At 26.6% G+C, this 26,320-nt stretch overlaps 2 protein-coding genes across 2 annotated transcripts; one reads left to right on the top strand and one right to left on the bottom strand.

The window, feature by feature from the left end:
* Positions 1-10,568: 10,568 nt before the first annotated feature.
* On the top strand, positions 10,569-24,429 carry LOC122509584 (protein cramped). The gene is made up of 11 exons (XM_043623754.1): positions 10,569-10,725; positions 16,546-16,873; positions 17,244-17,504; positions 19,456-19,659; positions 19,856-20,046; positions 20,254-20,748; positions 21,829-22,002; positions 22,094-22,237; positions 22,815-23,141; positions 23,789-23,902; positions 24,300-24,429. Exons 2-11 carry the CDS (start codon positions 16,561-16,563, stop codon positions 24,405-24,407), a joined length of 2,331 nt encoding a protein of 776 aa, XP_043479689.1. The 5' UTR covers positions 10,569-10,725; positions 16,546-16,560; the 3' UTR covers positions 24,408-24,429.
* On the bottom strand, positions 11,365-16,052 carry LOC122509585 (synaptic vesicle glycoprotein 2C-like). Its single transcript, XM_043623755.1, has 12 exons — positions 15,935-16,052; positions 15,786-15,838; positions 15,527-15,577; positions 15,297-15,458; positions 14,603-14,765; positions 14,088-14,206; positions 13,701-13,939; positions 12,706-13,050; positions 12,419-12,545; positions 11,938-12,097; positions 11,610-11,734; positions 11,365-11,490 (listed from the first exon to the last, which is right to left on the bottom strand). The coding sequence occupies exons 2-12, from the start codon at positions 15,832-15,834 to the stop codon at positions 11,444-11,446; spliced, it is 1,587 nt and encodes a 528-aa protein (XP_043479690.1). The 5' UTR covers positions 15,835-15,838; positions 15,935-16,052; the 3' UTR covers positions 11,365-11,443.
* Positions 24,430-26,320: the final 1,891 nt, after the last annotated feature.

Here is a 26,320-nt window from a genome sequence, read left to right as displayed (position 1 = left end):
AATATTCATTTATTTTTTAAAATACTGAAAATAGGTAATGAAAATTTCACAAAAATTCAATTATTAAAAATAGAATTTGCATGAATTTTTTTGAAAAAAGTCAATTGTTTGAAACTTTTTTATAAAATTCTTCCCAATAATTCAATTATTTTTATAAATAATAAAACTCATTGCAGAATTTCAATTATTTTAAATACAATTTTAACCGAATTTTTCAAAAAAAAGAATTCAATTATTTAAAAATTTGTCAATTATTTTTATAAATAACAATATTTATCACAAGAATTCAATTATTTTCAATATTAATAAAAAATTCTGCGCAGAAATTTTCAATTATTTTAAAAAAATCTAAAAAAAATTGTCAACATTTCAATTATCTTTATAAAAAATATCAAAATTCTTTCACAAAATTCAATTATTTTCAAAAATAATAATAATTCTTATTTTCAATAATTTGTATATATTTATTATTTGAATTAAATTTCTCAGAAGAATTCAATTGTTTAAGAACAATATTTTGACAAAGTTCTATACACGAATATTCAATTATTTTTTAAAAATAATCAAAATTTCACAAGAATTCAATTATTAAAAATAGAATTTGCATATATTTTTTCGAAAAAAATAAATTATTTAAAACTTTTTTTTATAAATTTCTTGTCAATAATTCAATTACAATTTTCATATAAAATAATAAAACTCATTGCAGAATTTCAATTATTTTTAATACAATTTTAATCAAATTTTTCCAAAAATATAATTATTCTTAAAAATTTTATTAAAATTCGTCGAAGAAATTCAATTATTTAAAAATTTGTTGTAAAAATTATTTATAATTGAATTCTTGTAGAGTTTTCTAATAAAAATTGATTTAAAAATTAATTTCAATTCAAGTTGTAGATAATAATTGAATTTTTGGAGAAGTTACTAAAAATTGCAATATTTTATAGAAATAATTGAATTTTGTAAAGATTTCAAATTAAAATCTTTTGAAAATTTGAATTTTTCAATTGAAACTTCTCTAGGTATGGAACTAATTTTTTTTTCAAAAAGCTTCATCGAAATTTTTTTAAAAATTATTTCAAGATTTTAATTTTCTAATTTATATTTATAGTTTTATTTAATTGAAGAATTTACGAATAATTGAAATGTAAAATTGAATTTTTTTGAGTATCTAATAATTTTTAGAGTGAATCAGAATATTCTTTAGGTTCATAGAAAAAATGAATCAGTCAGGAAAAAGTTTGGAAATCAGGGAAAAAATTAAATTTTTAATCCTGTTTTAACATTAATAAATCAAAAATTTACTCACCCAATGTATCCAACTATTATCTCCAGGCGCCCCATCCAAATTTATAGTTCGATTCAAAAGAATTTCCCAAACTGGTGCAATTATATTAACTTGCATTTCCTCACCAACTAAAATTAAATCTTCATCAATGATAATTTTATCCAAAGAAAAGATTTCAATGAATTTTATTTTTCCCGGACATTGATGATTTTTAAAAATATCGCCAATTTTTAGGAACATTCCTTTCACTTGTAGTTTATAGCTCTTTGAGGTTAATTGAGAGCAAGTAAATTCTGCTTCCATTTTCACTGTATTACTCTTTACAATATCGAAAGCGTTGGTCATTAATTGCTCGTCATATTGACCAGTTTTTGGTATGTCATTGAACAATTTTTCCGATTCACTTGAAATTTCAGTTATATTCCACTGATTGACATTTTTGAACATTGTTAATAATTTTTGGAACCATTTGATTTTTGTCACGAAATTATTTTTTGCAGAGTGGTCAAATTGTTCGAATAGCTTTTTATTGGGAAAGTGCTTTAGGAAACAGAGTTGTTGAATAATTTCCAAGTTTTCACTGCTTTTGCAGATATATTCGATGGGTTTGTCTGCATCTTGTAGTTGAGCTATGTTTTTGTAGCTTGATTCCAAAAAATCAAGGAAGGAAAATATTTCTGATAAAGAAAAAAGTGTAAAAGAGGTCTTCTTTTCAACGGATGATAATTTCAAACTGTTACTTTCCATCTTGAATAATTTTTCTTGAAAACAGTTCAAATTCTCATCAGTAATGGAATGGTAACTTATGGAATTGTAACTTATCGAATTTTTCAAATTTAGCACTCCTTTGAATTCTAGAATTTCGAACAACTCCTTAGGACTTTGGGGAAATTTGATTCCTTGACAGGAAAAGTGTTCGAGTCTGTTAAATTTTTCATATGCGATTAAATTTGCCACCGAATGAAATATTAATTTTTCCTTGGCAGTGAATGAATGGGAGTCGTAATGAAGATGTTTAATTAGAAGTTCGAGATTAGGAAGATCGGCATAGTGTTTAAAGGTATTTAGAAAGTATTTTTCCAATTCGGTGTACATTGACAGAAGTCTGCATTTGTTTGGATCGAAGGGTATGACGCTTAGGGGTACAAAAATATTTGCCGTAAAATTTATGGTTATACTTGCTGCCACTTGGAACATACGATCGAGAGTATGGCTCATGATTTGTCTCTGACATGTCAGGAGGACACTGATTTTTTCTGAAGAATCAACAATCTTCTTTGTTAAATAATGTGCTAATATTTTATTCGGCATATTTCTAGGATAAGCAAAAATGAAAGTGGAAGTCTCATTATTGTAGTAGAGTAAACCGAGGATATTCACAACGTCCTTTAGCAACTGACGAGGAATTCGATGTTTGGTACTCTTCAAAACTTGAACCCGGTTATTCCGACTCAAATATTCGGCCATTGTGTTTGCATCCCTTACCTCATCTGCTATGACCAATACCAATTTTTCGTACTTTGGTTTTAGGAATGAATCGACAGCTTTTAAATGATCGTAAAGTGTACAAAGATTACGACCCTTTTTCTCCATCTGCAAAGAATTATTTGTCAAATTAAATTCTCATTGATGTCAAAGTCAATGCGATTTTCCCATTGAAGCTCAATGCAAAAATTCAATCGACTATGGGACCCCCTTAAATAATTTTCAACTCACCTGTGAGGGGATTGCAACATCTTGACCGGAAGTTTTGAACAAACAGAAGCAGTGCAATGGCAACGTGATAACTATTAGAAATCCTTGACGAAACTTCATGTTGAATGTTTAATTGCAGAAATGATTATTTCTTCTTTCACAACTTCTGTTTTGTAATCAGTTTCTGTGAATTAATTTCTAGTGACGTATTTTTCAATATTTATCGACGCGTCGTTTTTACAAATATTAAACTTACAAATGTGTAAACATGCCCTAGAATACAAACCTAATTGGAACACACAGCTGTTTAAAAAACAACTATAAAATATTCGGTAAATTTTTGTAATGTTTAATTTAGCATCTTTAATACAGATAAGTTCCCCACGTACCGTACGTTAATTGAATTCCGAAGTATCGACTGAATGAAAAAAGAATTTTAAAATCGATTGATTTTTGTTTAAAAAATCGACCTTAATATGAAATATTTCTGCAGGTGAAAATTTTTGGACATCGTCAGCTAGTACCTCGAATCAGAATAAAAATCCGAGTTACATGGAGAGAAATTGGGAATTAAATAAAGGAATCTCAAGACCACAAGTATCACAAGTATCACAAGTATCACAGGTATCACAGGTATCACAGGTATCACAGGTATCACAGGTATCACAAGTATCACAAGTATCACAAGTATCACAAGTATCACAAGTATCACAAGCATCACAAGTACAGAACAAAAGTCCCTTCGATCTTTTCAAACAATCCCATCCGCATCACTTTATGAGTCTCATGTACCAAATAGAATTATCAATCCTCTGCTTACTTAGAAAGAACATCTTCACAAATTCCACCGAACCGGCAATTTTCAAAAACTCCAAGTTAGGACAATTTAACAACATCATCCAGTGTTTCGACGGCGACTACTATTGCATTAGAGCACAATACCACGATTCCCTTTATGCAAAGAAGAATTTAAATTTCGCCTCTTTATTCCTTTCGGCAGGAGATTTCTTCTTAGCAAACTATCTAAACGAATTTGCGATGGAGTTAATTTGCTACCTAGATTGCGTATCAGACGCTCCGAAGTATTTGATCATCTACACAAATTGCGATCTCGAACTAACTCACGAGAAAAAATTGAAACAAACCAACACACCCGATGGTGATCTCCTTCAGCTAGCGAACGTCAATTCAGAAACTGATCCCAATTTGATTAAGTTACTAAATAGTAATCAAGTTTCTGAATTTTATCGTTTTTCGGATAACGAACGTACTAGGAGTACTCTGGCCTATTATGTGCAATTCTCGCCGGAGTTGAAGGAAAAAATAGAAGGGGCCGGAGTAAATGAGAACGAAATAAAGAATATTTTCTTCGACCGATTAATATTTGCTGCCAATCAACCGACTCTGGAGGAAATGATAAACACTGTCCACGACGAAATGAAGGGGAGAAATGAAGACTTTGTCGCAATTAGGAAAGAGGTTCTAGGACAATTGGTAGCGGAGGAGGAAACTGACGACGTGAGGACTTCGGGGAAATTACTGAATACAATCTACACTTACGATTTGTTTAACCTCAGCATTCATGAGATGTACTTTTGTAAAAATATCTCCGCCGTTATATTCGATGAGAGATGCGGTTCGCACAATATCGCCATGGATAGTAAATCCAATTTTCTATACTTCAAACCCCTTGAGGTTGAAATCGATAAATTGGATTCGCACAACGAATTTGGGAAGCAGATGAAATTTTTTTCTATCAATAATCTGTTTTATTTCTTCCTTCTTGAATTGAATCCGAACGTTGATTATTTTGTTATTTTTACAAATGGTAGTCTGACGTTGGTGAAGGAATTGATTATGGAAAGAAGTGCAGAGGATGCGCAGATGTTAGGGTCCAGTAATCCTTTAAAATTCTGTCGATTGAATGCTTTGGAGGAAAAGTACGTTATGTTTAGGCACAAGTTCCTAAATGCTGATAATTTGCATCAGTTCTCAAGGGGCGAGACTAGGAGGATAATATTCGATTCGTTGATGATACCACCGGAATTTGCCCGTAGTGGATTTTCTCATTTGCATCCGAACGATGTAAAGGAGATGTTTCTGGATAAGATCGTGTTCGCTGTTAGGCAAGCGACATCGGACGGTTTGTACCATTTTTTGAAGAAGGAGATCGAAGTTAGTCGCGTCGCGTATGATTGTAAAGAATTGACAAAGATCGGTCTGAGATATTTAAAGTCCAACTCAACTGGGGCTATTACCAAAAAAATGATGGTGACCCACTTGAATGATTTGAGAAACAAAAAACCTGCAATCGAGAATATTCAGAATCGTATCTTCGAGGAGGAAGTAAACTTCGCGAAAAGTGTAATTACACTCGATGCGGCGGAATTTGCACATTTCGTCAAATTCCTGACTAATGGGGAAGGAAAAGGGTGTTTGGCTACTTTGCGGAGGAATAGAATCGACAATCACGATATGTCGAGGATTATTCAAGGAGCAAGGGCCCAAGAGGCGGAGAGGGTTTTTCTCGATTTGTACAATCTTTGGTTTGATAAAACCGGCAATAAGACGAAACTTTTGAGGATTTTCGAGGGACAAGGTTTTTATGTGAAGAATATGGCGAGTGTGCTCCCTGGGACCGGATCCAAGTGCTCGACAATTCTTGTCCAGTTGTACAGTCTTTGGTTCGACAATTTCGGTAATCCGACCCATTACCTTCGATCCTTGCAAATGGAGGGTGTTAATTTGTCACAGATTTCGAATCTCCTGACCGGTGCAAGGGATAACAGTGTCGAACGGTTCAAGGCACTGTACCGTCTCTGGTTCCTTGAGAACGGAACGAAAACCAACTGTCTGTTGAATTTGGAAAGATCTGGTGTTAATTTGACCCTAATTTCGAGTGTTGTACGAACTGCGGAGGTTTTTGAAAACTTCTACAATTTACTGTTTCTAAAGAATGGAATGAAGACGAAATACTTACAGAAGTTGGAGGAATCGGGTGTGGGGTTGAAACAAGTTTGCAGTGTAATTAAAGGAGCCGGGGAGGTGGACAAAACTTTCGAGAGTATGTACGAACTTTGGTTCGACGTCCAGGGGAGGAAGACCATCTATCTACTGACTTTGGAAAACGAGGGCGTGATTTTACCCTCAATTATGGGGATTTTGGTCGATACGGGCGATCAGGTGGCGAAGGTTTTCAAAAATCTTTATGACCACTGGTTTCAACGGTATGGAGAGAAGACCGAGAATTTGAAAAGCATGGAGGCAAGAGGGAAAGATCTGGTTGTCATCTGTAGACTTTTGAGTGGTGCCGGAATTCTCGCTGTCGAAAAGTTTACCACTCTTTGTCACTCCCTTACTTCTGACGACTCCCAATTTCCCAAGTCTAATCAGTTCTCGAAAACTTTTACTACTTCTGGACCCAATTATCCAGAAGCGAGTACGTCGAGCAATCCTAGATTTCAGAGCTCTAACCAGTTCTCGAAAAGTTATAACCCTTCTGAAGATTTTCAACCTGGAAAGGGAGCCAATTATCAAGAGACGAATGCTTCATCAAATCCGGTTGGTTCTAGATTCCAGACTTCTAATCAGTTCTCGAAAAGTTTTAACCCTTCTGAAGATTTTCAATCTGGAAAGAAACCCAATTATCAAGAGACTTCATCAAATCCGGTCGGTTCTAGATTCCAGGCTTCTGATCAGTTCTCGAAAAGTTTTAACCCTTCTGAAGATTTTCAACCTAAAAAGCGACCAAATTATCAAGAGACGAATACTTCGACAAATCTGGTCGGTTCTAGATTCCAGAATCAGTTCCCGAAGAGTTACAGTAATACTGAAGAGCTTCAAACTTTTGGGAAAAGACCAACATATCAAGAAGCGAGTACGTTAAGCAGTTCTTCCAACTCTAGACTTCAGCTTTCGAATACAACCAAAGATTATTTTGAAAACCTTCAGACTTTTGGAACAAGACCCAATTTTCAAGACACTACATCAAACAATCCAGTTGCTTCCAGGTTCGGGTCCTCTAATCAATTCGCAAAAACGAACCCCACTCAATTTACTCCAAAAGCTTTTGATCCTCCTGAAAAAAGACCCAATTATCAGCAAAAGAATCCTTCGTCAAGTATTCCAAGAATCGAAACATCAGAATACGTCAGAAACTCCAGAGGCACTGAAAACGAAACCAAAGTGCCAAATACCGACAAAACTGTTAATGAAGCATTCGAGGGTGGCGACGACGAAATCTACGACGAGGAAGGAAACGAATTAAGTCAAGAAACTACAGATCGTCTAAGGAGAAATATCAGTTCACTGATGAAACATTTCCCCGAGTGGCGAAATGAAACTTGGATCTCGAAAAAAATCACCAACTGGAAACCTATCATAGAACAAATACTTCCCATCATCAACAGTCCAGGAGAATTGTACAATTTTCTCCAAGCCCGATTAATAAAGTCCAAAATCACCGAAAAAGAATTCGAGGACCTAAATTCCATAAGTCTGTACACACCCTTTCAAGTCAATCAATTGGACGCTCTTCTCCAAAATGAAAAAAATCTCCAAAGAGCTTATCATCATAAAAAACAGGCCCGATTAGCAAAAGTTGTTTTTCCCGACTACAGTTCGGATTTCAACGAACTGATGCAATATTTACTGATGAAGGAGGGCAGGCGTTTTGTTGATTCGTGCTTCAGGAGTAAAATTTTACCCCAACATGTCGGAAAGATGCTTCGGGGTTGCAAAAATACAAACGAAGTTATAGCAACCCTGCAAAATATGACACCATTACTTTTCAGTCCTGCTGGAAGATCCAGTAACTACGTGCAAACGTTGAAGAGAGAAAACGTTAATCCACGAATCTTTTTTTCCATTCTCGGTAATTCCGGTACTCAAGCACCGCAAGCGTTTAAAAATCTCTATCAACTTTGGATTAACGATATAGGAAAGAAATCCAGTTGTTTGAACGTCCTACTCAGAAGTGGAGTGAATTTAGTAAACATTTGTTCCCTCTTCGAAAATTCAGGTGTGCGGGCCGCTGAATCTTTTCAGGAATTCCGCAATCTTTGCTTTGACGAGAATTATCGAAAAACGAAATATTTACGTCATATGGAGTTGCAGGAAATTAATTTACAAATGCTGATGTCAATTTTAACGACCGCTGGTCCAACAGCCGCTGAAACTTGCCAAATGGTTTACGATCTTTTCTTCACTGCCAGGGGTGAGAAGACAATGCGTGTACAACATTTTGAAAAAAACGGCATTCCCCTGGTGTTAATAGCGAAAATCTTGGCAAAACGAGGAGCATATACACCGCAAGCTTTCGATTATCTCTACAATTTCATTTTTGATGAACAAGGTAATAAGCAGAATTTCATAAAAATTTTGGAGAAAGAACTAGAATTGGCAGATTTCTTCAGAATTATCTGTGGCAATGATGCGAATTTAAAGCGAGCTCATGAAGTTTACGACCTTTGGTTTGATACATCATCAGGTGCTAAAACAAAGTACCTTAAGGCTTTTGAGGAAAATGGAGTTAATTTAAAATGTTTGGCGAGTGTCTTGAAAGGAACGGGTATGTGCGCGTATGTTAATTTTAGAAATTTATTTTCGTTTTTCTTCGATGTTGAGTATAGAAAAACGGATAAATTAAAGTGTATGGAGAATGTAATAAGTTTGAGGTCATTATTGGAAATTGCAGGCGGATCAGGAAAACAAGTTTACAATGTTGTGAAAAATGTGCATAGTCTCTTCTTTGATGATCATGGTAATAAAACCGAGAATGTTTTAATACTCGAGAAAAATCTTATGCCTTTGAATAGAGTTGCGATAATGTTGAAAGATTCAGCTGGTAATTCTGCTTTCAAGTTTAATAATTTCGTAAAAAAAGCTGCGGCTGCTAAAAAGTGAATCAAATAGTACGTTGAGGGATAAAATACTATATTTGAAATTTGTAATCTTACTCGTTATTTTAACGTAAACTGGTACTAGACTATTTGAAAATTGTAATCTTTTACGTTAAATGGTAAAAATATTTGAAAATTATAACCTTTTTCGTTATTTAAGATATGAATAGCGTTATTTAAGATGGCGAATTTTTGTATCTCTTATTGTTAAAGAAGGATTTTTTTTTAAATTTTTTAATTTTATTTGAAGTTTTTATTTATAAAAACATTTTTTCCCTTTGATTCCATACCAGTTGGAAAATTTCGCTTTTTTGTATACAATATACTTTTATATATATTGTCGAAAATAATACAATTTCTATGAAAGAAAAAATTCTAGAAAAAACTCTACTTACTACGAAATATAAATTTTATGTTTATTTCCTGATTGTAAACTAGTTATAAATAAAAAACTTTGTAAAATTGTTTTGTCTATTAAATACTTTACAAAAACCAAAAATTCTTTCCATTTCAATCGTGTTTCTGAATCCGAAATTTTTAACACTAAAATAAGATTCTATTATTAAAAATTGTTTCCAATCCAATAAGATTTTTTGATTAAAATCCTATATTGAAAAATAACTGAAAGTTCTTTCCCATTATATCCAATATTTTAAAGAAAATTCTATCAAAATTGATTATTAAAAATTGTTTTTAATCCAATAAGATTTTTTGATTAAAATCCTATTAAATCCTATATCGAAAAATGACTAAAAGTTCTTTCCCATTGTATCCAATATTTTAAAGAAAATTCTATCAAAATTGATTATTAAAAATTGTTTCCAATCCAATAAGATTTTTTGATTAAAATCCTATATCGAAAAATGACTAAAAGTTCTTTCCCATTGTATCCAATATTTTAATGAAAATTCTATCAAATTCCGTCAAAATTGATTATTAAAAATTGTTTCCAATCCAATAAGATTTTTTGATAAAAATCCTATCAAATCCTATTAAAAATTTTAATGGCAGAAAGTTCTTTCTCATTGTATCCAATATTTTAAAGAAAATTCTATCAAAATTGATTATTAAAAATTGTTTTCAATCCAATAAGATTTTTTTATTAAAATTGGAAACCATGAAGAACTCATTTGACTCACATAACCTAAAATTTTGACGTTATGCGATTTAATTCATTTTATTACTTATATGGATGAAATATAATTAATTGCAATGAAAGATATTTACTATAAATTCATTTTTCTGCAATAATTTTAAATATTATATTGATTATATTAGATTTTGAACGAATTATTTGCAATTTTTAGTTGGAAATCACTGCGGCGTCAAAATTCTGTCAAGCACTTTACAGTTTATACAAACGCAATGACTATTATTTTTTCTGACTGCGGTCGAGACGTTTTCCAGTTTTTCTTTTTTATTTTAATATTTAAAGAATTTTTGAATCATATTTCGAATTCAAGAAGTTATTCAGATTCTATTACAATTGGTTTTATTTCTTAATAAATTGCAATAAATTGTAAAAGTTTTTCTTAATAAAATCAGGAGAATTTTAATTGTTGTAGTAAAAAAAGACAATCGAAATGAATTCGTTACATTAATTTGAAAATTTGCCACCAGATAGCGTTAAACCGTATTTCTGTAAATCGGAAGTCATCATTTCCCAACCCTGGTCGTTGACGTTTAGCTGCCTTAAATTGTGGACTCTCCTTTATGGGTACTCCATGCTCACACGCGAAGTACAGTGGAGTGATAATGGATGTCTTGTTATTGTTTACATTTTGAAACAAAGGTTATGTGTCTTTCAGTGACATTATCCAACTATCAGAACATTATTTTGTGAGTTATTTTTTTATTAACATTAATTTCTCTTCTTTTTTGTCTGTCAATTATTAACAATTGTTACATAATTTGATCGTTTTACAAACATTCTTTTTAGTTCAAATTACCTTGTACAATACAGTATTAATTTTATTTTAGCAAAACTGAACAAAGCAAGTTTTTTTTTATAAAGTGTCTTTGAAATTTTTCTAAATATCATTAATGAAACTTGCTGAATATTTTCGTACATTTTTCGAACAGGTTATGTTAATTAGATGCTGTAATTTCTATGTATAATTCTAAAATGTCCAATAATTTTTTATTGGTATTCTTAAAATAGAACAGAGATTAAAATTCGGAAAATTATAATTTAGTATTGGATTTGAAGTGAAAACGTGAAATATAATTTTATAAGCGAACTAAGTACAAATAAAAATTATAAATTACAATTGAATTTTAAAAACGTGAAATAGAATTTAATTAATGAACTACAAATAAAAATGATAAATTACAATTGGATTTTGAAAACGTGAAGTAGAATTTAGTTAATGAACTATAAATAAAAATTATAAATTAGAATTGGATTTTGAAAACGTGAACTATAATTTAATAAGTGAAGAACAAATAAAAATTACAAATTGATAATAATAGTCAAGTAGTCGGTTATTTGAATCAAATAAATTTTTTTTCAATGTAGTTTGCTATTAATATTAACAAAGACAAGCTAATTATTTTTCTATTTATCCTTTTTCTCGCGAATTAAAGTTGTCGATATCGCTGCAACTGTAAATCATAAAAACTGATTCATTTTATTTTATTTCAAAAATATATCTGAATTTAATAAATAAATAAATCTAATTATTATTTAAAGTAGCCTGTAGAAGAAATAATATGAAACTTACCTAAAAGTAATAAACATATTGATAATATAAAATAGAAGCAGTAATCCTTAAGAAAACTAAAGGTAAAATTTCCAAATACTGCTCCTGTGCGGACTAACAAGCTTGTAACAATTACACCCGATGATCTATAAATAAACATAATTATTAACTTTTTTAACAATTTTTTTTGTCAGTAAATTTTTGTTTTTTATAAAATTTACATAAAAACCAAAAGCAAACGCTTTTAATCATTAATGTTATATAATTTAAAAAATGTAATTATTGAACGGCATTATCATCAAATAGCAGATCAAATTTTTTACATTCAAGTTACAAAAGTCATGAATACCTGAAATTAGTTGGAAAAATTGTCACGAAGAATGCAAATTGCAGAGTCACACTTGTTGATGTAAAGGATAAGTACAAACATAGTAAAATTAAATTTTGATGAAATGAATTTGAGAAATAGATACCGATTGTTACAAGAATACATAGTAGACACCATGAAACTGTAAATTTAACATCAATTATAATTATTTATTCAAAGTCATTATATTAATTTAATTTAATTTAATTTAATAAATTTTAATTTTAAATTACGTATTAATTTAATATTAAAATACATTAATTTTAGATTAATAATTGATTATAATATAGGATAAAATTTATAACTCAGCAAAAAAATAAGTAAATTTTTTTTAAATACTAATAAAATATTCTCCGTAAATTTTCACGTGGGTGATAAAAAATTTTATTTTCAAGAATTATGAAAAATTTTTAAATATAGTTTTAAAAAGTATATTGTAAAAATAGAAAGAGATTATATATACCTAGTAAAGTTTTCAAGCCATAGCGTTTAACTAACAATGTAACTATAATTATTATTGGAATACAAGATGAGCACAAAATCAAGTTATTTATAAATACATTTTTGTCTATTGGTGTATCACAATCGTGCTGAAATAATTCAAAGTTTATCCAAAATTTTTATTTTTATAAACACTCTTTGTACCTGTAAAGTTTATTTTGTCCGTTTTATATTGAAAAAATAAATATAAACATATTGCTAAAATTGGTATACAAATAACTAATTAAAATTTTCAAACAATGTACTTACGATATTTTTACTTTTTATAGTAGAAAATGTGTCCTTTGAAATAGAGCAAAAATTAGAATTCTCTCCCGAGTGTTCAGCTTGAAAATTTGCGAATCTTTGGAAAATTTCTGGTAACCATAGATAGAGGGCATAAAAAGAGGATGTAACAGTGAATGCAGTAATACATGCCAGTAAAGTATTTTTTAAAAAAGGAGGTTTAAAAATACTCCTTATTTGCTCCAGTTCGTTACCAATTTGCGATTTTACTGTTACATTTTTACTGAGATTTTCAATTTCCTCAGTTTCCTCTTTATTTTTATTCACCAATTCTGTAAGTGCTGTGTTGTTACTTCTTAATAATATTTTCTAAAATAGGAAAAAATTCATGTAAATTTTATTCAAACTACTTATTTTTATAAAATTTAATAGATATTTTAATTTTAAATTTGAAACGTAGTTTTTAATTTTAATATTTAATAACATTTAAAGATTTTTTTTTAAATTTTTATAATTTTTTTTTTTTTTTTTGACTTGCAAATGAAAATCCAAGGTTCGATCCCCGGAGGAAGTAAAGTTTTTTTATAAATTTCCCCCATGTACTTAAAAATTAAAACTAAAAATAAAGAAAAAACTAAAAAAAATTTTAATTTTAATAAATTTAATTTTAATATTTAGTTGAATAAATATTTTTAAACCTATATTTTGAAATGAATTTAGTCGTTAGTAATTAAAGTTAAAAAGAAATGAAAAGGGTAGCAGAGTGGTCAGAGGTTCCGACTTGCAAATAGAAGTCCAGGGTTCGATCCCCGGAAGAGGTAAACTTTTTACAAATTTTTTCATTGTACTTAAAAATTAAAACTAAAAATAGAGTTTGAAAAGAAAATTAGAGAAAACTTTTCAAAAAACTGTAATTAAAAAAAAATTTATAAAGAAAGAAAACGATCAAAAAACAAAAATTTGTGAAAAATTATAAAAAATGTAAAAGGAAAATCTATAAAAAAAAAAAAAAACCTCACCATGTACTCTTTTCCTGATTTTCCACTATTTTGCTCATACATTTTAATTAGAACTTTTAGTAATTCGCCCCTCGAGCCACTTTCTGCAAGAAATTTTGGTGTTTCGGGCAAAAACATTAAACAAAAACCCAAAATGAAAGCCGGCAGTGAGCAAATTATAATATACAGATTCCAGGAATGAAATGAAAAATACTTCATTTCGAGATCCAAGTATAAAGGAATTATACCTAATCCTACGGCTGTAAATAAAACATTAAAGTAGTTAAAGAAAATTTTAAGAATTTTCAATAAATTTAAACATAAAAAAATAAATCAATAAATTTAAACATAAAAAAACGTTTAAAAAAAAACCGAAAATTTGATCTAAAAAAAGTTTCCTTTTTTTACCAGCTGCAAAAGCATGTCCAAAAATACAAAAAAATTCCATATTTGATAAAATAAAACTTCTATTCTTCATAGGTAGGCATTCACTTAAATAAGTAAAGACAATGTTCTGACCAGCCGATCTATATCAAAAAATTAAAAAATCGTTTAAAAAATATTAGAAAATGGAAACAATTATATTCAAACTCAAATCAAAGGAAATTTTTCTTTTCTTTACACGGAGAGAGAATATATATTAAATTTTGTAAAAATATTTTCAAATTGGGGAAAAAGTGCGACAAAGCGAAATTTTGATATCAAAAAATACTAAACTTTAAAAAAACTTATGTGAAATTTAGTAAAGTTATATTAGAATTTAATTAATATTCTTGATATTTGATATAATTATACTAAATTTCACATAAGTTTTTTTAAAGTTTAGTATTTTTTTATATCAAAATTTCGCTTTGTCGCACTTTTTCCCCAATTTGAAAATATTTTTACAAAATTTAATATATATTCTCTCTCCGTGTACTTACCCAGCTCCAGAAAGAAATTTCAATCCAAATATAATCCAGTAATTGGATAAAATTGATAGGAGAAAATCGGCATTTCCTTGAAGGAATAATGCCACTAACAAAATCCATTTTCGACCTTTGATATTGGCTAAAAATCCACTGATCACTGCACTGAAACAAGACCCTAATGACAAAAAAAATTTTCTTTTTCAAAAAAAAAAATATTTTTTCATAATTTTATTTTTTCAAAAAAAAAAAATATTTTTTCATAATTGACTTTTTGAATTTTGAAAAGATTTATTTAGATTCGTAATCAGCGACATCGAAAACCCCCGAGTTACATATTTCAGGGCAATTAGAGCAATTTGTCATAAATTCGTCCGCCATATTGGATCCGCCATTTTGAATTTTAAAAAACTAAGTTTAGATTCGTAATCAGCGACTCCAAAAGTCCTTTGATGCCAATTAAATATTAAAACTGATTTCATATTCGTAATCAGCAATCAGGGTCATAAACATTCTTTTTTATTATTGTTAGAATTAAAAAAATTGTTAATTATATAAATATTTTTTTCACAAAGTAAAATAAATTTGTGGGTGTTAAGTGTTTCGAAATCAAAAATATTTTATTTTTTCTCAAATTTATGAAGATTTGAAGTCAAAAAAGTGATTTCGATCGAAATCGCCTGGACGAGGGTTAAATAAAATTAATTACCTACAAAAAATGCAGTAGTTATTAAACCCTTGTCCACAATATTCATTTGCAAATGACAAGCAGCTGCAGGCAGTACAAATCCCGTTGATATAATTCCAATTGTCAAATTCAAATAAATTAGGTAACTTATTACAGTTACTTTGACGCTGAATTTTCCAAAACCTAATTATTTCAAGAATCTGTTATTTTTCTCATTTTATATTTTGCAATTAAATATTAAAAGTATTCACCAGTTTCGCTGATTGCGATTTCAGCTATAGATTCATCGATTCGATTTGTCTCTAAAAATTAATTATTATTTTAATTATTTTAATTTTAAATTGCTTTAAATTTGTTAATTAATTTGAAAGCGGGTTTAATTTAATGTTTATTTTCTATAAATTACTTATTTTAATTTATTTATAAATTTTATTTAATTTTTATTTAATTGTAATTTAAATGTAATTTAAAATGTAATTTAAATAAATATTATATTAAAAAAAAACTTACCTGCTTCATTTTTAGTAGTAACATCCATATTTAAATTCTTTGATTTCATTCGCCTAAAGAGTCAAAAAAAAGGAAATAGATTTTTTATCATTTTAATTTTTTGTTTTTTCGCATAAAAATGCTCCACAAAAATTAAATTTTTTACTAACAATTTTGTTTGTTTATTTATACTTCCGTAACATTTACGTTAAATATTTATGGAAACGAACTGTTAAACTTTAACTGGGTTATAAACTTGTTGAACAAATGGACGTATACTGATAAATGAACCAGTCTTCTTTTGCAAATAGAAACTTATCTTTAAATTATAAAAACAAATTTAATTTCAGTGGCAAAAAAAATAAATAACTGAAAAAATTGTTAACAATGTTATTATTATTATTATTATTTTTATTCAAATTTTATTAATTTTTTTTTTATTATATTTTTTTATAAACAATAATTTTACAAACATTTTAAAAATATTTCTTTATAAATTATTCTGAAAATTAAACTAGAAAACAAATTTCAATAAATTTATAAATGTAAATATAATTTATTTAAAAAAAAAATTATTTATAAATCATTTAAATTTATTAACAACAATAAAAAAAAAATAATTCAATAAAAATGATTTATTTTTTAAAAAGACCTGTTTATTTAAATAAAAAATCATTTCAAAAATCATTTATTTTAATAAAATATCTATAATATATTCGAATATATATAAATAATTAAAAAAAAAGAAAATAAAAAATTATATTTTGTAAAATTTTTGCAGAGGAAATCGTGTGCAATGGATGATAAATCAGATGAAGAAAAAATGAAGGGGGACAATAAAGTTTTATCGGATGAAAGTTCAAAAATTGAGGACTCAAGTATCGAAGAATTAAAAGTGGAAACAACATCAAAGAATGACGATTCTAATAATCAAAGCAGTGAAATTCAAACAAAAGACGATAATAATTCATTTCCAATTCCGTCATGTTCGACGAGTACAGAAATAATTAAAATTCCCCCCGATGCAAAGGTTTCGAATGTAAAAATTGTACGAGGCACAAAAAGAATGAGAATCGATTCGGCGGACGCAACAATTGGCGATAAAAAAGGTATTATTTTAATTTTTGAGCATTTTTTTTTTTATAAAAATTACTTTTTCATATTGTATAACAAAAATAATAAATTATTTTGCAAAATAATATTGTTATTGAACATTCTAAAAATAATTTTAAATAAATAATAAAATTAAAATTGAAAATATTAAACAGATAAATAAATTTTAAAATTTTTTCAAATATTATGAAAATGAAGTAATAATAATAAATGAATATAAAGTGAGAGAAAAAAAAGTGTTTTTTGAATTTTAATATACAAAAACAAGAAAATTAGAATTTTGAATTTTGAATTAAAAATTAATTAAAAATGAAAATTCTTCGAAATTGCATTATGAGAGAAAAAAAATGGTTTTTTATGTTTTAGAAATAAAGGAAGACGACAGTGAGGCAAAAATAATGCGATCGTTGAAACGATCTTGTGAATTATGGTCATTGGAGGATAAAAATACATTTTTCAAAGCCCTCAATGAATATGGAAAGGATTTTGATGCACTGCAAAGTTATTTTTTAACTCAAGGAAAGAAAAGGGGACTCGCTGAAAATATGATTAAAAATAAGGAGCAAATTCGACATTTTTATTGTCGAACGTGGCTGAAAATATCGAAACGTTTAAAATTCTCGGAGGGTAAAATTATTCTCTTCATAAAATTATTACTTAGAAATTATTATGAAATTATGACGAATAATTTTACTTACATATTTCAAAATTAATTCAATTTTAAAAGAGTTGCGTTTACAATTTTTATAAATAGATCAATTTTAGAAGATTTTAATTTAAAATTTTATAAAATTTCAATTTTAAATGAATTTTTTTTAGAAATTTTAAATAACTATGATTATTGAAAAATTTTAATAATTCAAATTTTTCTGAATTTTGTTGTTAAGTTTTTAATGTATATTTAATTAATTATTAAAAATAATGGATTGATGAAAGAATTTTAGTTAAAAATAGTTTTTAAAAATTTAATTTCGGAAAAATTAGAAATAATTGCAAAAATTCAATTATGTTAAAAAATGTTTAAAACTACTTATCAAAATTTCAATTATCTTTATAAATGATAAAATTCTTCTCCCAAATTCAATTATTTTCAAAATTTTTAATAAAATTCTTTGCAAAATTTCAATTATTTTCCAAAAATTTTAATAAAATTCTTGGCAAAATTTCAATTATTTTCAAAAATTTTAATAAAATTCTTCACAAAATTTCAATTATTTTTAAAATAAATAAAATTCTTTTTCCAAATTCAATAATTTTCAAAACTTTTAATAAAATTCTTTGCTAAATTTCAATTATATTCAAAAATTCTCCTCAAAATTTCAAATATCTTTGAAAATAACAAAATTCTTGTACCAAATTCAATTCTTTTGCGGCATTTAGCTTCATTATTTTTGTGCTCTTGAAAAACACTTTACTTATTTAATAGTCTCCAACATTTGGTAAAAAATCTAAAATTATCAAAAATTCGAAAAAATTCAAAAATCCGAAATTCTTAAAATTCAACATTTTTTCTTCTCTTTTGTGGCATTTGGCTTCATTATTTTTGTGCTCTTCAAAAATACTTTACTTATTCAATATTCTCCACTCTTTGGTAAAAAATCTAAAATTATCAAAAATTCGAAAAAATTCAAAAAACCGAATTTCTTAAAATTCATTATTTTTTCTTCTCTTTTATGGCATTTGACTTCATTATTTTTGTGCTCTTGTAAAACACTTTACTTATTCAATATTCTCCACTCTTTGGTAAAAAATATAAAATTATCAAAAATTCGAAAAAATTCAAAAAACCGAATTTCTTAAAATTCAACATTTTTTCTTCTCTTTTGTGGCATTTGGCTTCATTATTTTTGTGCTCTTCAAAAATACTTTACTTATTCAATATTCTCCACTCTTTGGTAAAAAATATAAAATTATCAAAAATTCGAAAAAATTCAAAAAACCGAATTTCTTAAAATTCATTATTTTTTCTTCTCTTTTATGGCATTTGACTTCATTATTTTTGTGCTCTTGTAAAACACTTTACTTATTCAATATTCTCCACTTTTTTGGAAAAAAATCTAAAATTATCAAAAATTCGAAAAAATTCAAAAAACCGTGTTTCCTAAAATTCAACATGTTTTCTTCTCTTTCATGGCATTTAGCTTCATTATTTTTGTGCTCTTGAAAAACACTTTATTTACTTAATATTCTCCACTCTTTGGTAAAAAATCTAAAATTATCAAAAATTCGAAAAACGAATTTGAAAATTCTCAAAGAACTATTTCAAAAATTATTAAAAATATAATTGATGTAAAGAAGAATAATAAAGATTTAGTTTAAAAATTTTAGAAAATAATAATTGAATTGAAATGATGAAAATAATTTTGAAAAAGTTACGGTAACAATATTCTTATAATATAAAATAATGAACTTTATTAATTTTAATAATTTTGTTCATTTTCGTTAAAAAATGGAAAATTTTCCAATAATTATGGTTTTATACAATTTTGTGTTTATTTGAAATAGATTTATTTATATAAAATATATGTGTACATATGTGTATTGAAAATGAAAATAAAATTTTGATTTTAATTTTTAGATGTGAAGAAAACAACTCAAGAACTTTACGGGCTAATTAATTATGGCGAATTAAGGAGAAAATTGCCGCGAATGCACGATAAGGTTCATATGAAATTAAACGAATTGGTTTATTGGGGATCGACGCAAGTTCGATTGAGAGGGAAAACAATGAGAATAAAGACGCCGATTTGCCGAGCTTTGAGGAAACTAAATCAACTCGAGGGTAAATTTTTGATGCATATTTTAATCGTCGAATCTTATACAAAAAATCAAAAAAGTGATTTTTCAAAAAAAGATATAATAAAAATACTAAATTAATAAGAATTATTATTTATTATATTTATTTATTTATTTATTTATTTATTATTTAATTAATTTTAATAAATTAATGAGTGATTTTTTTCTCACGTGCTTTTCAGATTGGCAGGAAGATATAAAACTCCCTCCACGAGTTACAATAGAATTGCGGCCTGGAAATAATATTGCTTGGTGGAAGGTTCAAGCCTCGGCGATGAATCCTCGAGTTCGGACATTAGTTCCCATTCAGAGACGACTTTCCAGTATTTTAACGTATTTGCAGCAACGTTGGCGACCCCCGAAATACAGAACTGTATCCTTAAACTTTTTATAGTCAAAACTTGAGTTGAAGTGAAAATAATTTTCTCTTTTTCTTTTTTATGTCTGAAAAATTGTAAATTTTTTTTTTTTATTATTTTTTAGTCTTAATTTGTTTGTTTGTCAATTTTTAATTTTCTCGAATGAAAGCAAAAAACAAAAATATTTCCTTAACTCTACCGAAAAAAAAAAATGAAAATAGTCCATAATCGACGAGAATCCAATCGACGAATCAAAAGAATCAATTCTCCTCCGAGTCTCACCATCTGAGGGTTGTAAAATTTCCATTCCGGTGATAAATCTCGGCGAGTACCTGACAAGTAATAGCGTGAGTTTCGATTCTTATGAGAAGCGAATTGGCTTGAAAAGTTCCAAAGTCGAATTATTGGGCTCGATGCAATATATTAAGGGAATGGGACGAAAGGGAGTGAAAAAAAGCAAAGGCGATAAAAAATTGACGAAATTGTGCGAGGATCATTATACGGGTGCTGATAATAATAGTGATCTCGATGTTCCCGAATTAGGGAGTTTAAATTTTCCCAGTGAAAAACAATCATTGACAAGCGATGTGAAAGCATCCGCTGAACATTCAATTGAACCAAATAGATTTCCTGGCAGGGAAACAATTGATCGAATTCGATTGGGATGGAATATTGAGGAGGCGAACACGATTACTGTTGGTGATCTTTTCTTAATGGTTTGTATTCAATTTTTTGTACTTTCTTTCAAAATTTTATTTTTTATTAAAAATTTATCTGAATTTTTTATTTTTACTTCGCTTTTTTCTTTTTTTTCAATAATTTTCTTTACTCTTTTTTTACTTCAAACAATTTTTTTTATTATTTTAAATCTTATTTTACTTTTTGGTTAGTTTTTTAACTTTTTATACGTCTTTTTATCTTGTTTAATTTTTTTTTACTTTTTTTAACGTTTTTTTCAACTTTTAAATTTTTTTTCATTTATTAAGCGTCTTTTTACTATTTTAGACTTTTTTTTTTGCTTTTTCAGACGTTTTTTTAATATTTTTAAGTATTTTTAATTTTTAAAACGTCTTTTTACTTTTTAGACGTTTTTTTTTACTATTTTAGACTTTTTTTACGTTTAAGAGGTTTTAGACGATTTTTTTACAATTGTAGACTTTTTTTACTTTTTTAGATGATTTTTTTTAACATTCGTAAGTTTTTTTTTTAATTTTTAAAATGTCTTTTTGATATTTTAGACTTTTTTTCTTAAATTTTCATTTTTTAAAAAGTCTTTTTACTTTTCTAGACTTTTTAAAAAAATTTTAAATCTCCTTATTTTTGTAGAATGTTTTTTATTTATTCAACGTTTTTTTATTTTTTAAAACGTCTTTTTACTATTTTAGACTTTTTTTTACTTTTTCTGACGTTTTTCTTACATTTTTAAGTTTTTTTTAATTTTTGAAATGTGTTTTTACTATTTAAAATTTTTTTTAGGTTTTCTTTATTTTTTAAAACGTATTTTTACTATTTTTTAATTTTTAGACGTTTTTTTAAAACATTTTTCACAATAGAAATAAAAAGGGCTGTGACTTAAATAAATAAATAAGAAGAAGTAAACAAAAGTAAGTAAAATTAAACAAAAATTTGAAAAAGTAAAGAAAACGGTATAAAAATGTGGAATAAAAGTTAAAAGTTCAAAAAAAAAGTTTAAGAATAGTAAATACATTGAAAAGAAGTAAAATAATAAAAGACAGAGTAAGCAAAAGTAGAAGAAAATTTTCTTTTTAATTAATTTACTAATTTTCCGCCGACAGTTTGGAAGAGAATCAAAAGTAACATTGGAATACTGGTGGGAATCGCCTTCAGTGGATCCAATGTCCTTTTTCACTGGCAAAACGAAAGCAATCGTTACACCTCGCGACGATAATGTGAGTCTAATGCTGCAAAAATTACTCTCAATCGCAAAGCAGAGTTATGGACCGAGCAAAGTAATTATTTTCTTTTTTTAATTAAAAATTTTTTTTTCTTCTTGAAAATTCTAAATTTAATATCTATTTATTTCTCTTTTTCAATTTCAAGGGCTATGAACACACGTGGGGAAGTAGTGAAACTGTTATTTCGTCTCGAGTTCCCTCAACCAAAGAGTCAACATTCAGACAGCCGTTTATTCCCCAAACTTATCACGAACTTGGCACACCTGATGCATTCAAAACACAACTTGACGTGAGTTTATCAACAACCAACCAAATTTCCTCCAATTTACAATGAGAAAAATTTTTCCATTACAAATTTTACTCAAATTTAAGAAATTTGATTTTAAACATTTTTTTAATAATTTCCAAAATAGTAAAGTAATAAATTAATTAATAATCAAAAATTAAAACTAAAAATGTAAAAATTAAAAATTAAAACTAAAAATTTAAAAAATTAAAAATTAAAACTAAAAATTTTAAAATTAAAAATTAATTAATAATAAAAAATGTTTAATTATTTAAATAGTGAATTGTGAAGAATTTTAGTATTCGTAAAAATAATTGAATTCTTGCGAAGAATTTTATTATTCTCGAAAATAATTGAATTCTTACAAAGAATTTTATTATTTACGAAAATAATTGAATTCTTACTAAGAATTTTATTAAAATTCTCGAAAATAATAAACTATAATAATAATTCAATTAATAAGTAAATTTTTTTAAAATTTTGAATCTAAAATTTTTGCAAAAATTTTGATTTTTGAAAGTAAAAAACTTTATTTGTAATTTGCACAAATAATAATAAATGAATTTTTATTTAATTGCAGAAATTTAAAATGAGATTTCACAAGAAGGGAAGAACGATAAGGCAGAGAAATTTAATTGTCCAGCGAGTTGTTCCGGTGGCGAGTCCAGAAGTTCTGAATGAAATGCCAAATTCCCTTGTTAGTGGCGAGACAATTGGCTCGAGTGAAATAGCGTTGAATAATTCGGTGGACGAAAGTGGCGGCGACACGAATTTAGAGGCGAATTCTTCTCAAGTCAAGCATTTTCTTGATGTTTTGCAGGAAAATCCAACGAAAGCTTCAACATCAATTATCACCAGTGCGACGAAAATTTTGAAAGAAGGCGAACATCAGTGGCTTAATTGCGAGGTGGAAATTTCGTTTTTGTTATTCAATTAAAAAAATTCTAAACATTCTACTTTTAATTTTAAATTTTTTTTATAAAAAAAAGCGTTTTTACAAATTTTTTTGCTATATTTTCTATTTTTATTTGTAAATTAATAAATTTAACATTTTTTATATATTTTTTTCATTTCAATTTTTTTCTACTTTTTTTAATTTCCATTTTTTGTATTTTTTTTTAATTTCAATTTTTTGTTCTATTTTAATTTCCATTTTTTGTATTTTTTTTAATTTCAATTTTCTTGTTCTTTTCTTAATTTCCATTTTTTTATTTCCATTTTTGTATTTTTTAATTTCAATTTTTTTTGTATTTTTTTGTTCTTTTTAATTTCCATTTTTGTATTTTTTTAATTTCAATTTTTTCCCTCTTTTTTTAAATTCAGTTTTTTTTGCATTTTTGTTCATTTCAATTTTTTTCTACTTTTTCTTAACTTCAATTGTTTTGTATTTATTTTATTTCAATATTTCAGTATTTTTTTAATTTCAAGTTTGGAAGAAAAAATAATTTCAATTTTTTTAGAATTCAAAACTAAAGAAGTAAAATAATTAATTATTGTTTAATGAATGGAATTTTTTAATAAAATTGTTAATTTTTTCGTTGGGTAAATTTTCAGGTTGCAGATTTTTCGTTGAGCAGTTTTTTGGGTCAACTCGAGTCGCCAATGAAAGGATCGCAGAGAAGTCAAACTGAAGGTCCTACGGTTGAAGACATTCGACCGCCTTCTGACGTAAGTTTGCAAATTGGAAATTTTAATTTAATATTCAAAGCCTTCAAAATTTGCCGATTTTTGATAAATTTTAGATAAAATGTACTTCTGATCATTAAATTTTTTCTTCAAAATATGAGCAAAAATTTGTTTTTTTTTAAAAAAACAATATATTTCTATATCTTTTTTGAAAAAAAAATTCCATAGACATTTTTTTTCTTCTTAAATAAAAAAGGAAATTAATGAAAAAAAATGTAAACATTGAGAAAAGAATGAATTTTATTTATTTCTTTATTTATTTACGTACGTCATGAATTATATTTATTAAAAAAAAAAAAATTTCGAACTAGAAAATACATGAAAATGAGATTTAAATTAGCCGTGAGATTTCTGAAAACGTCGATTTTATCAATTTCAGATCGTGACTGAAATGCAATGCTTGATGGGAGAGAATGGCGTAGACTACATGATGAAATTTGCAAATATCGCATCGCAAATGGCCTCATCGGACAATCAAAAAAAATAAGTAAAAACTTCGACAAAATCTATAAAAAAAAAGTTAAGTTATTTTTTTTTTAATATAATTTTTTTATTTTTTTATAAACCAAAACTAAGTTGTTTAAAAAAAAACTATCTTTGTTGAATTCTCAACAAAAAGAATTATTTATTTTTTTTTATAAAGGTGACTCGCAATTATTTAAACAAATAAAAATTGTTAACAATTTTTATCAAAAAGAAAAGAAAAAGAATTTTTAGTAATTTTTGTCAAAAGAGAAAACAAATTGTTAACGATTTAAATAAAAATGTTAACAGTTTTTTTTTTTTTTTTTTTTTTTTTTGAAAACGAAAATTGATATTAACTTTTTTCTTCTTTTAGTAAAGGAAAAAAGAAATTCGTTATTTGCTTTTTTTTAAGTAAAAGAAGAAAAAAAACCAAGAAAACTTGTAAAAATTGAAAAAAAACGAAATTCTTTCTTAAAAAAATTAATAATAATTATATATGGTTTTTGTCAGAGTCAAAAATTGTTACTCTTTTTTCAATATTTTACATAAAAGAAGAAAAAAATCAAAGAAAATTGAAAAAATGAAATTTAAAAAAAACGAAAATTATTAGTTTTTGACAAAAAAATAAATTGTTAATAATTTTTTGTAAAGAAGAAAAATTGTTCATTGTTTTTGTAAAAAAACTTGTTAAATTTTGTCAAAAAAAAGGAAAAGAAAAATAGAAATAAGTTCGATAAAATATTTTTTTAATAATTTTTTTTTAACAAAAAGATTGCGCATATAATGAAAGAAGAATATGAAGAAAAAAAATTGATTAAGAGTCAAAATGTGTGAATAATCGTATATAATTGCTATCATGTACATATGTATTGATAATTATATATTCTAACGCGCGTTCGAGAAACTACAATTCTGAAAAATTAAAAAAAAAAAAAAAAAGAAAAAAAACTGGTCGTGGGATAATATGTGATGGCTCTGTGATAATTTTGTGTATAAAAATTCAATTCTTGGAAAAATGATGAGAAAGACAGACATTATGTATATATAGAAAAAGAGTGAGAGAAGAATAATGATGAACACGTTACGTAATTATAAATTCAGTGAATCATCATTTCGCGAATGCGCGATCACTCTCAGAGCAAACGATTGAGAATCGGTTTTCGCTTTTATTATTATTATTATTATCATCATCATCATCGTTGAAATGAAAAAAAAACTTTTTTTTCCATGAAATGAATAAAAATATTTAATAACAAAAATTATTTATTCGATATTAATTAATTGAATATTTACTAAAGATCGTTTTTTAGTTTTCGAAAAAGAAAAAAAAATTACTTCCAGAATAAACATATTAAAACTTTCCTCTGGATCGGATACAATTTTTTTATTAATGTTGAATTAGGAGAATTATAATAATAAAATAAATGGTAATAAAAAATAATTAAATAACTAAAAGAATTAATTTATTTACTTATTTCAGTTTTACAGCGGTTCGAACAAACTCGAAATTAGTAAAATTATAATAAACAATAATAATTTATATGAATAATAATTGAACTTGTATTCTAAAGAATTTTATTGAAAAATTTTGAGAATATTTGAATTTCTTCGAAGAATTTTATTGATTACGAAAATAGATGAATTCTAGCGAAGAATATAATTATTTATGAAAATAATAATTGAATTCCAGCGAAGAATTTTATTATTTTTGAAAATAATTGAATTCCAGCGAAGAATATTATTATTTTTGAAAATAATTGAATTCTAGCGAAGAATTTTATTATTTTTGAAAATAATTGAATTTTAGCGAAGAATTTTATTAAAATTTTTGAAAATAATTAAATTCCAGCGAAGAATATTATTATTTTTGAAAATAATTCAATTTGTTTCAAAGGATTTTTTTAAAATTTTAGAAAATAATTGAATTCTTTTGAA

The sequence above is a fragment of the Leptopilina heterotoma genome, unplaced genomic scaffold (genome assembly GCF_015476425.1).
Source record: "Leptopilina heterotoma isolate Lh14 unplaced genomic scaffold, ASM1547642v1 Lhet_61, whole genome shotgun sequence".
Taxonomy (NCBI): domain Eukaryota; kingdom Metazoa; phylum Arthropoda; class Insecta; order Hymenoptera; family Figitidae; genus Leptopilina; species Leptopilina heterotoma.
The sequence above is the reverse complement of the archived record's forward strand: the minus strand, read 5'-3'. Positions and strand labels throughout refer to the sequence as shown.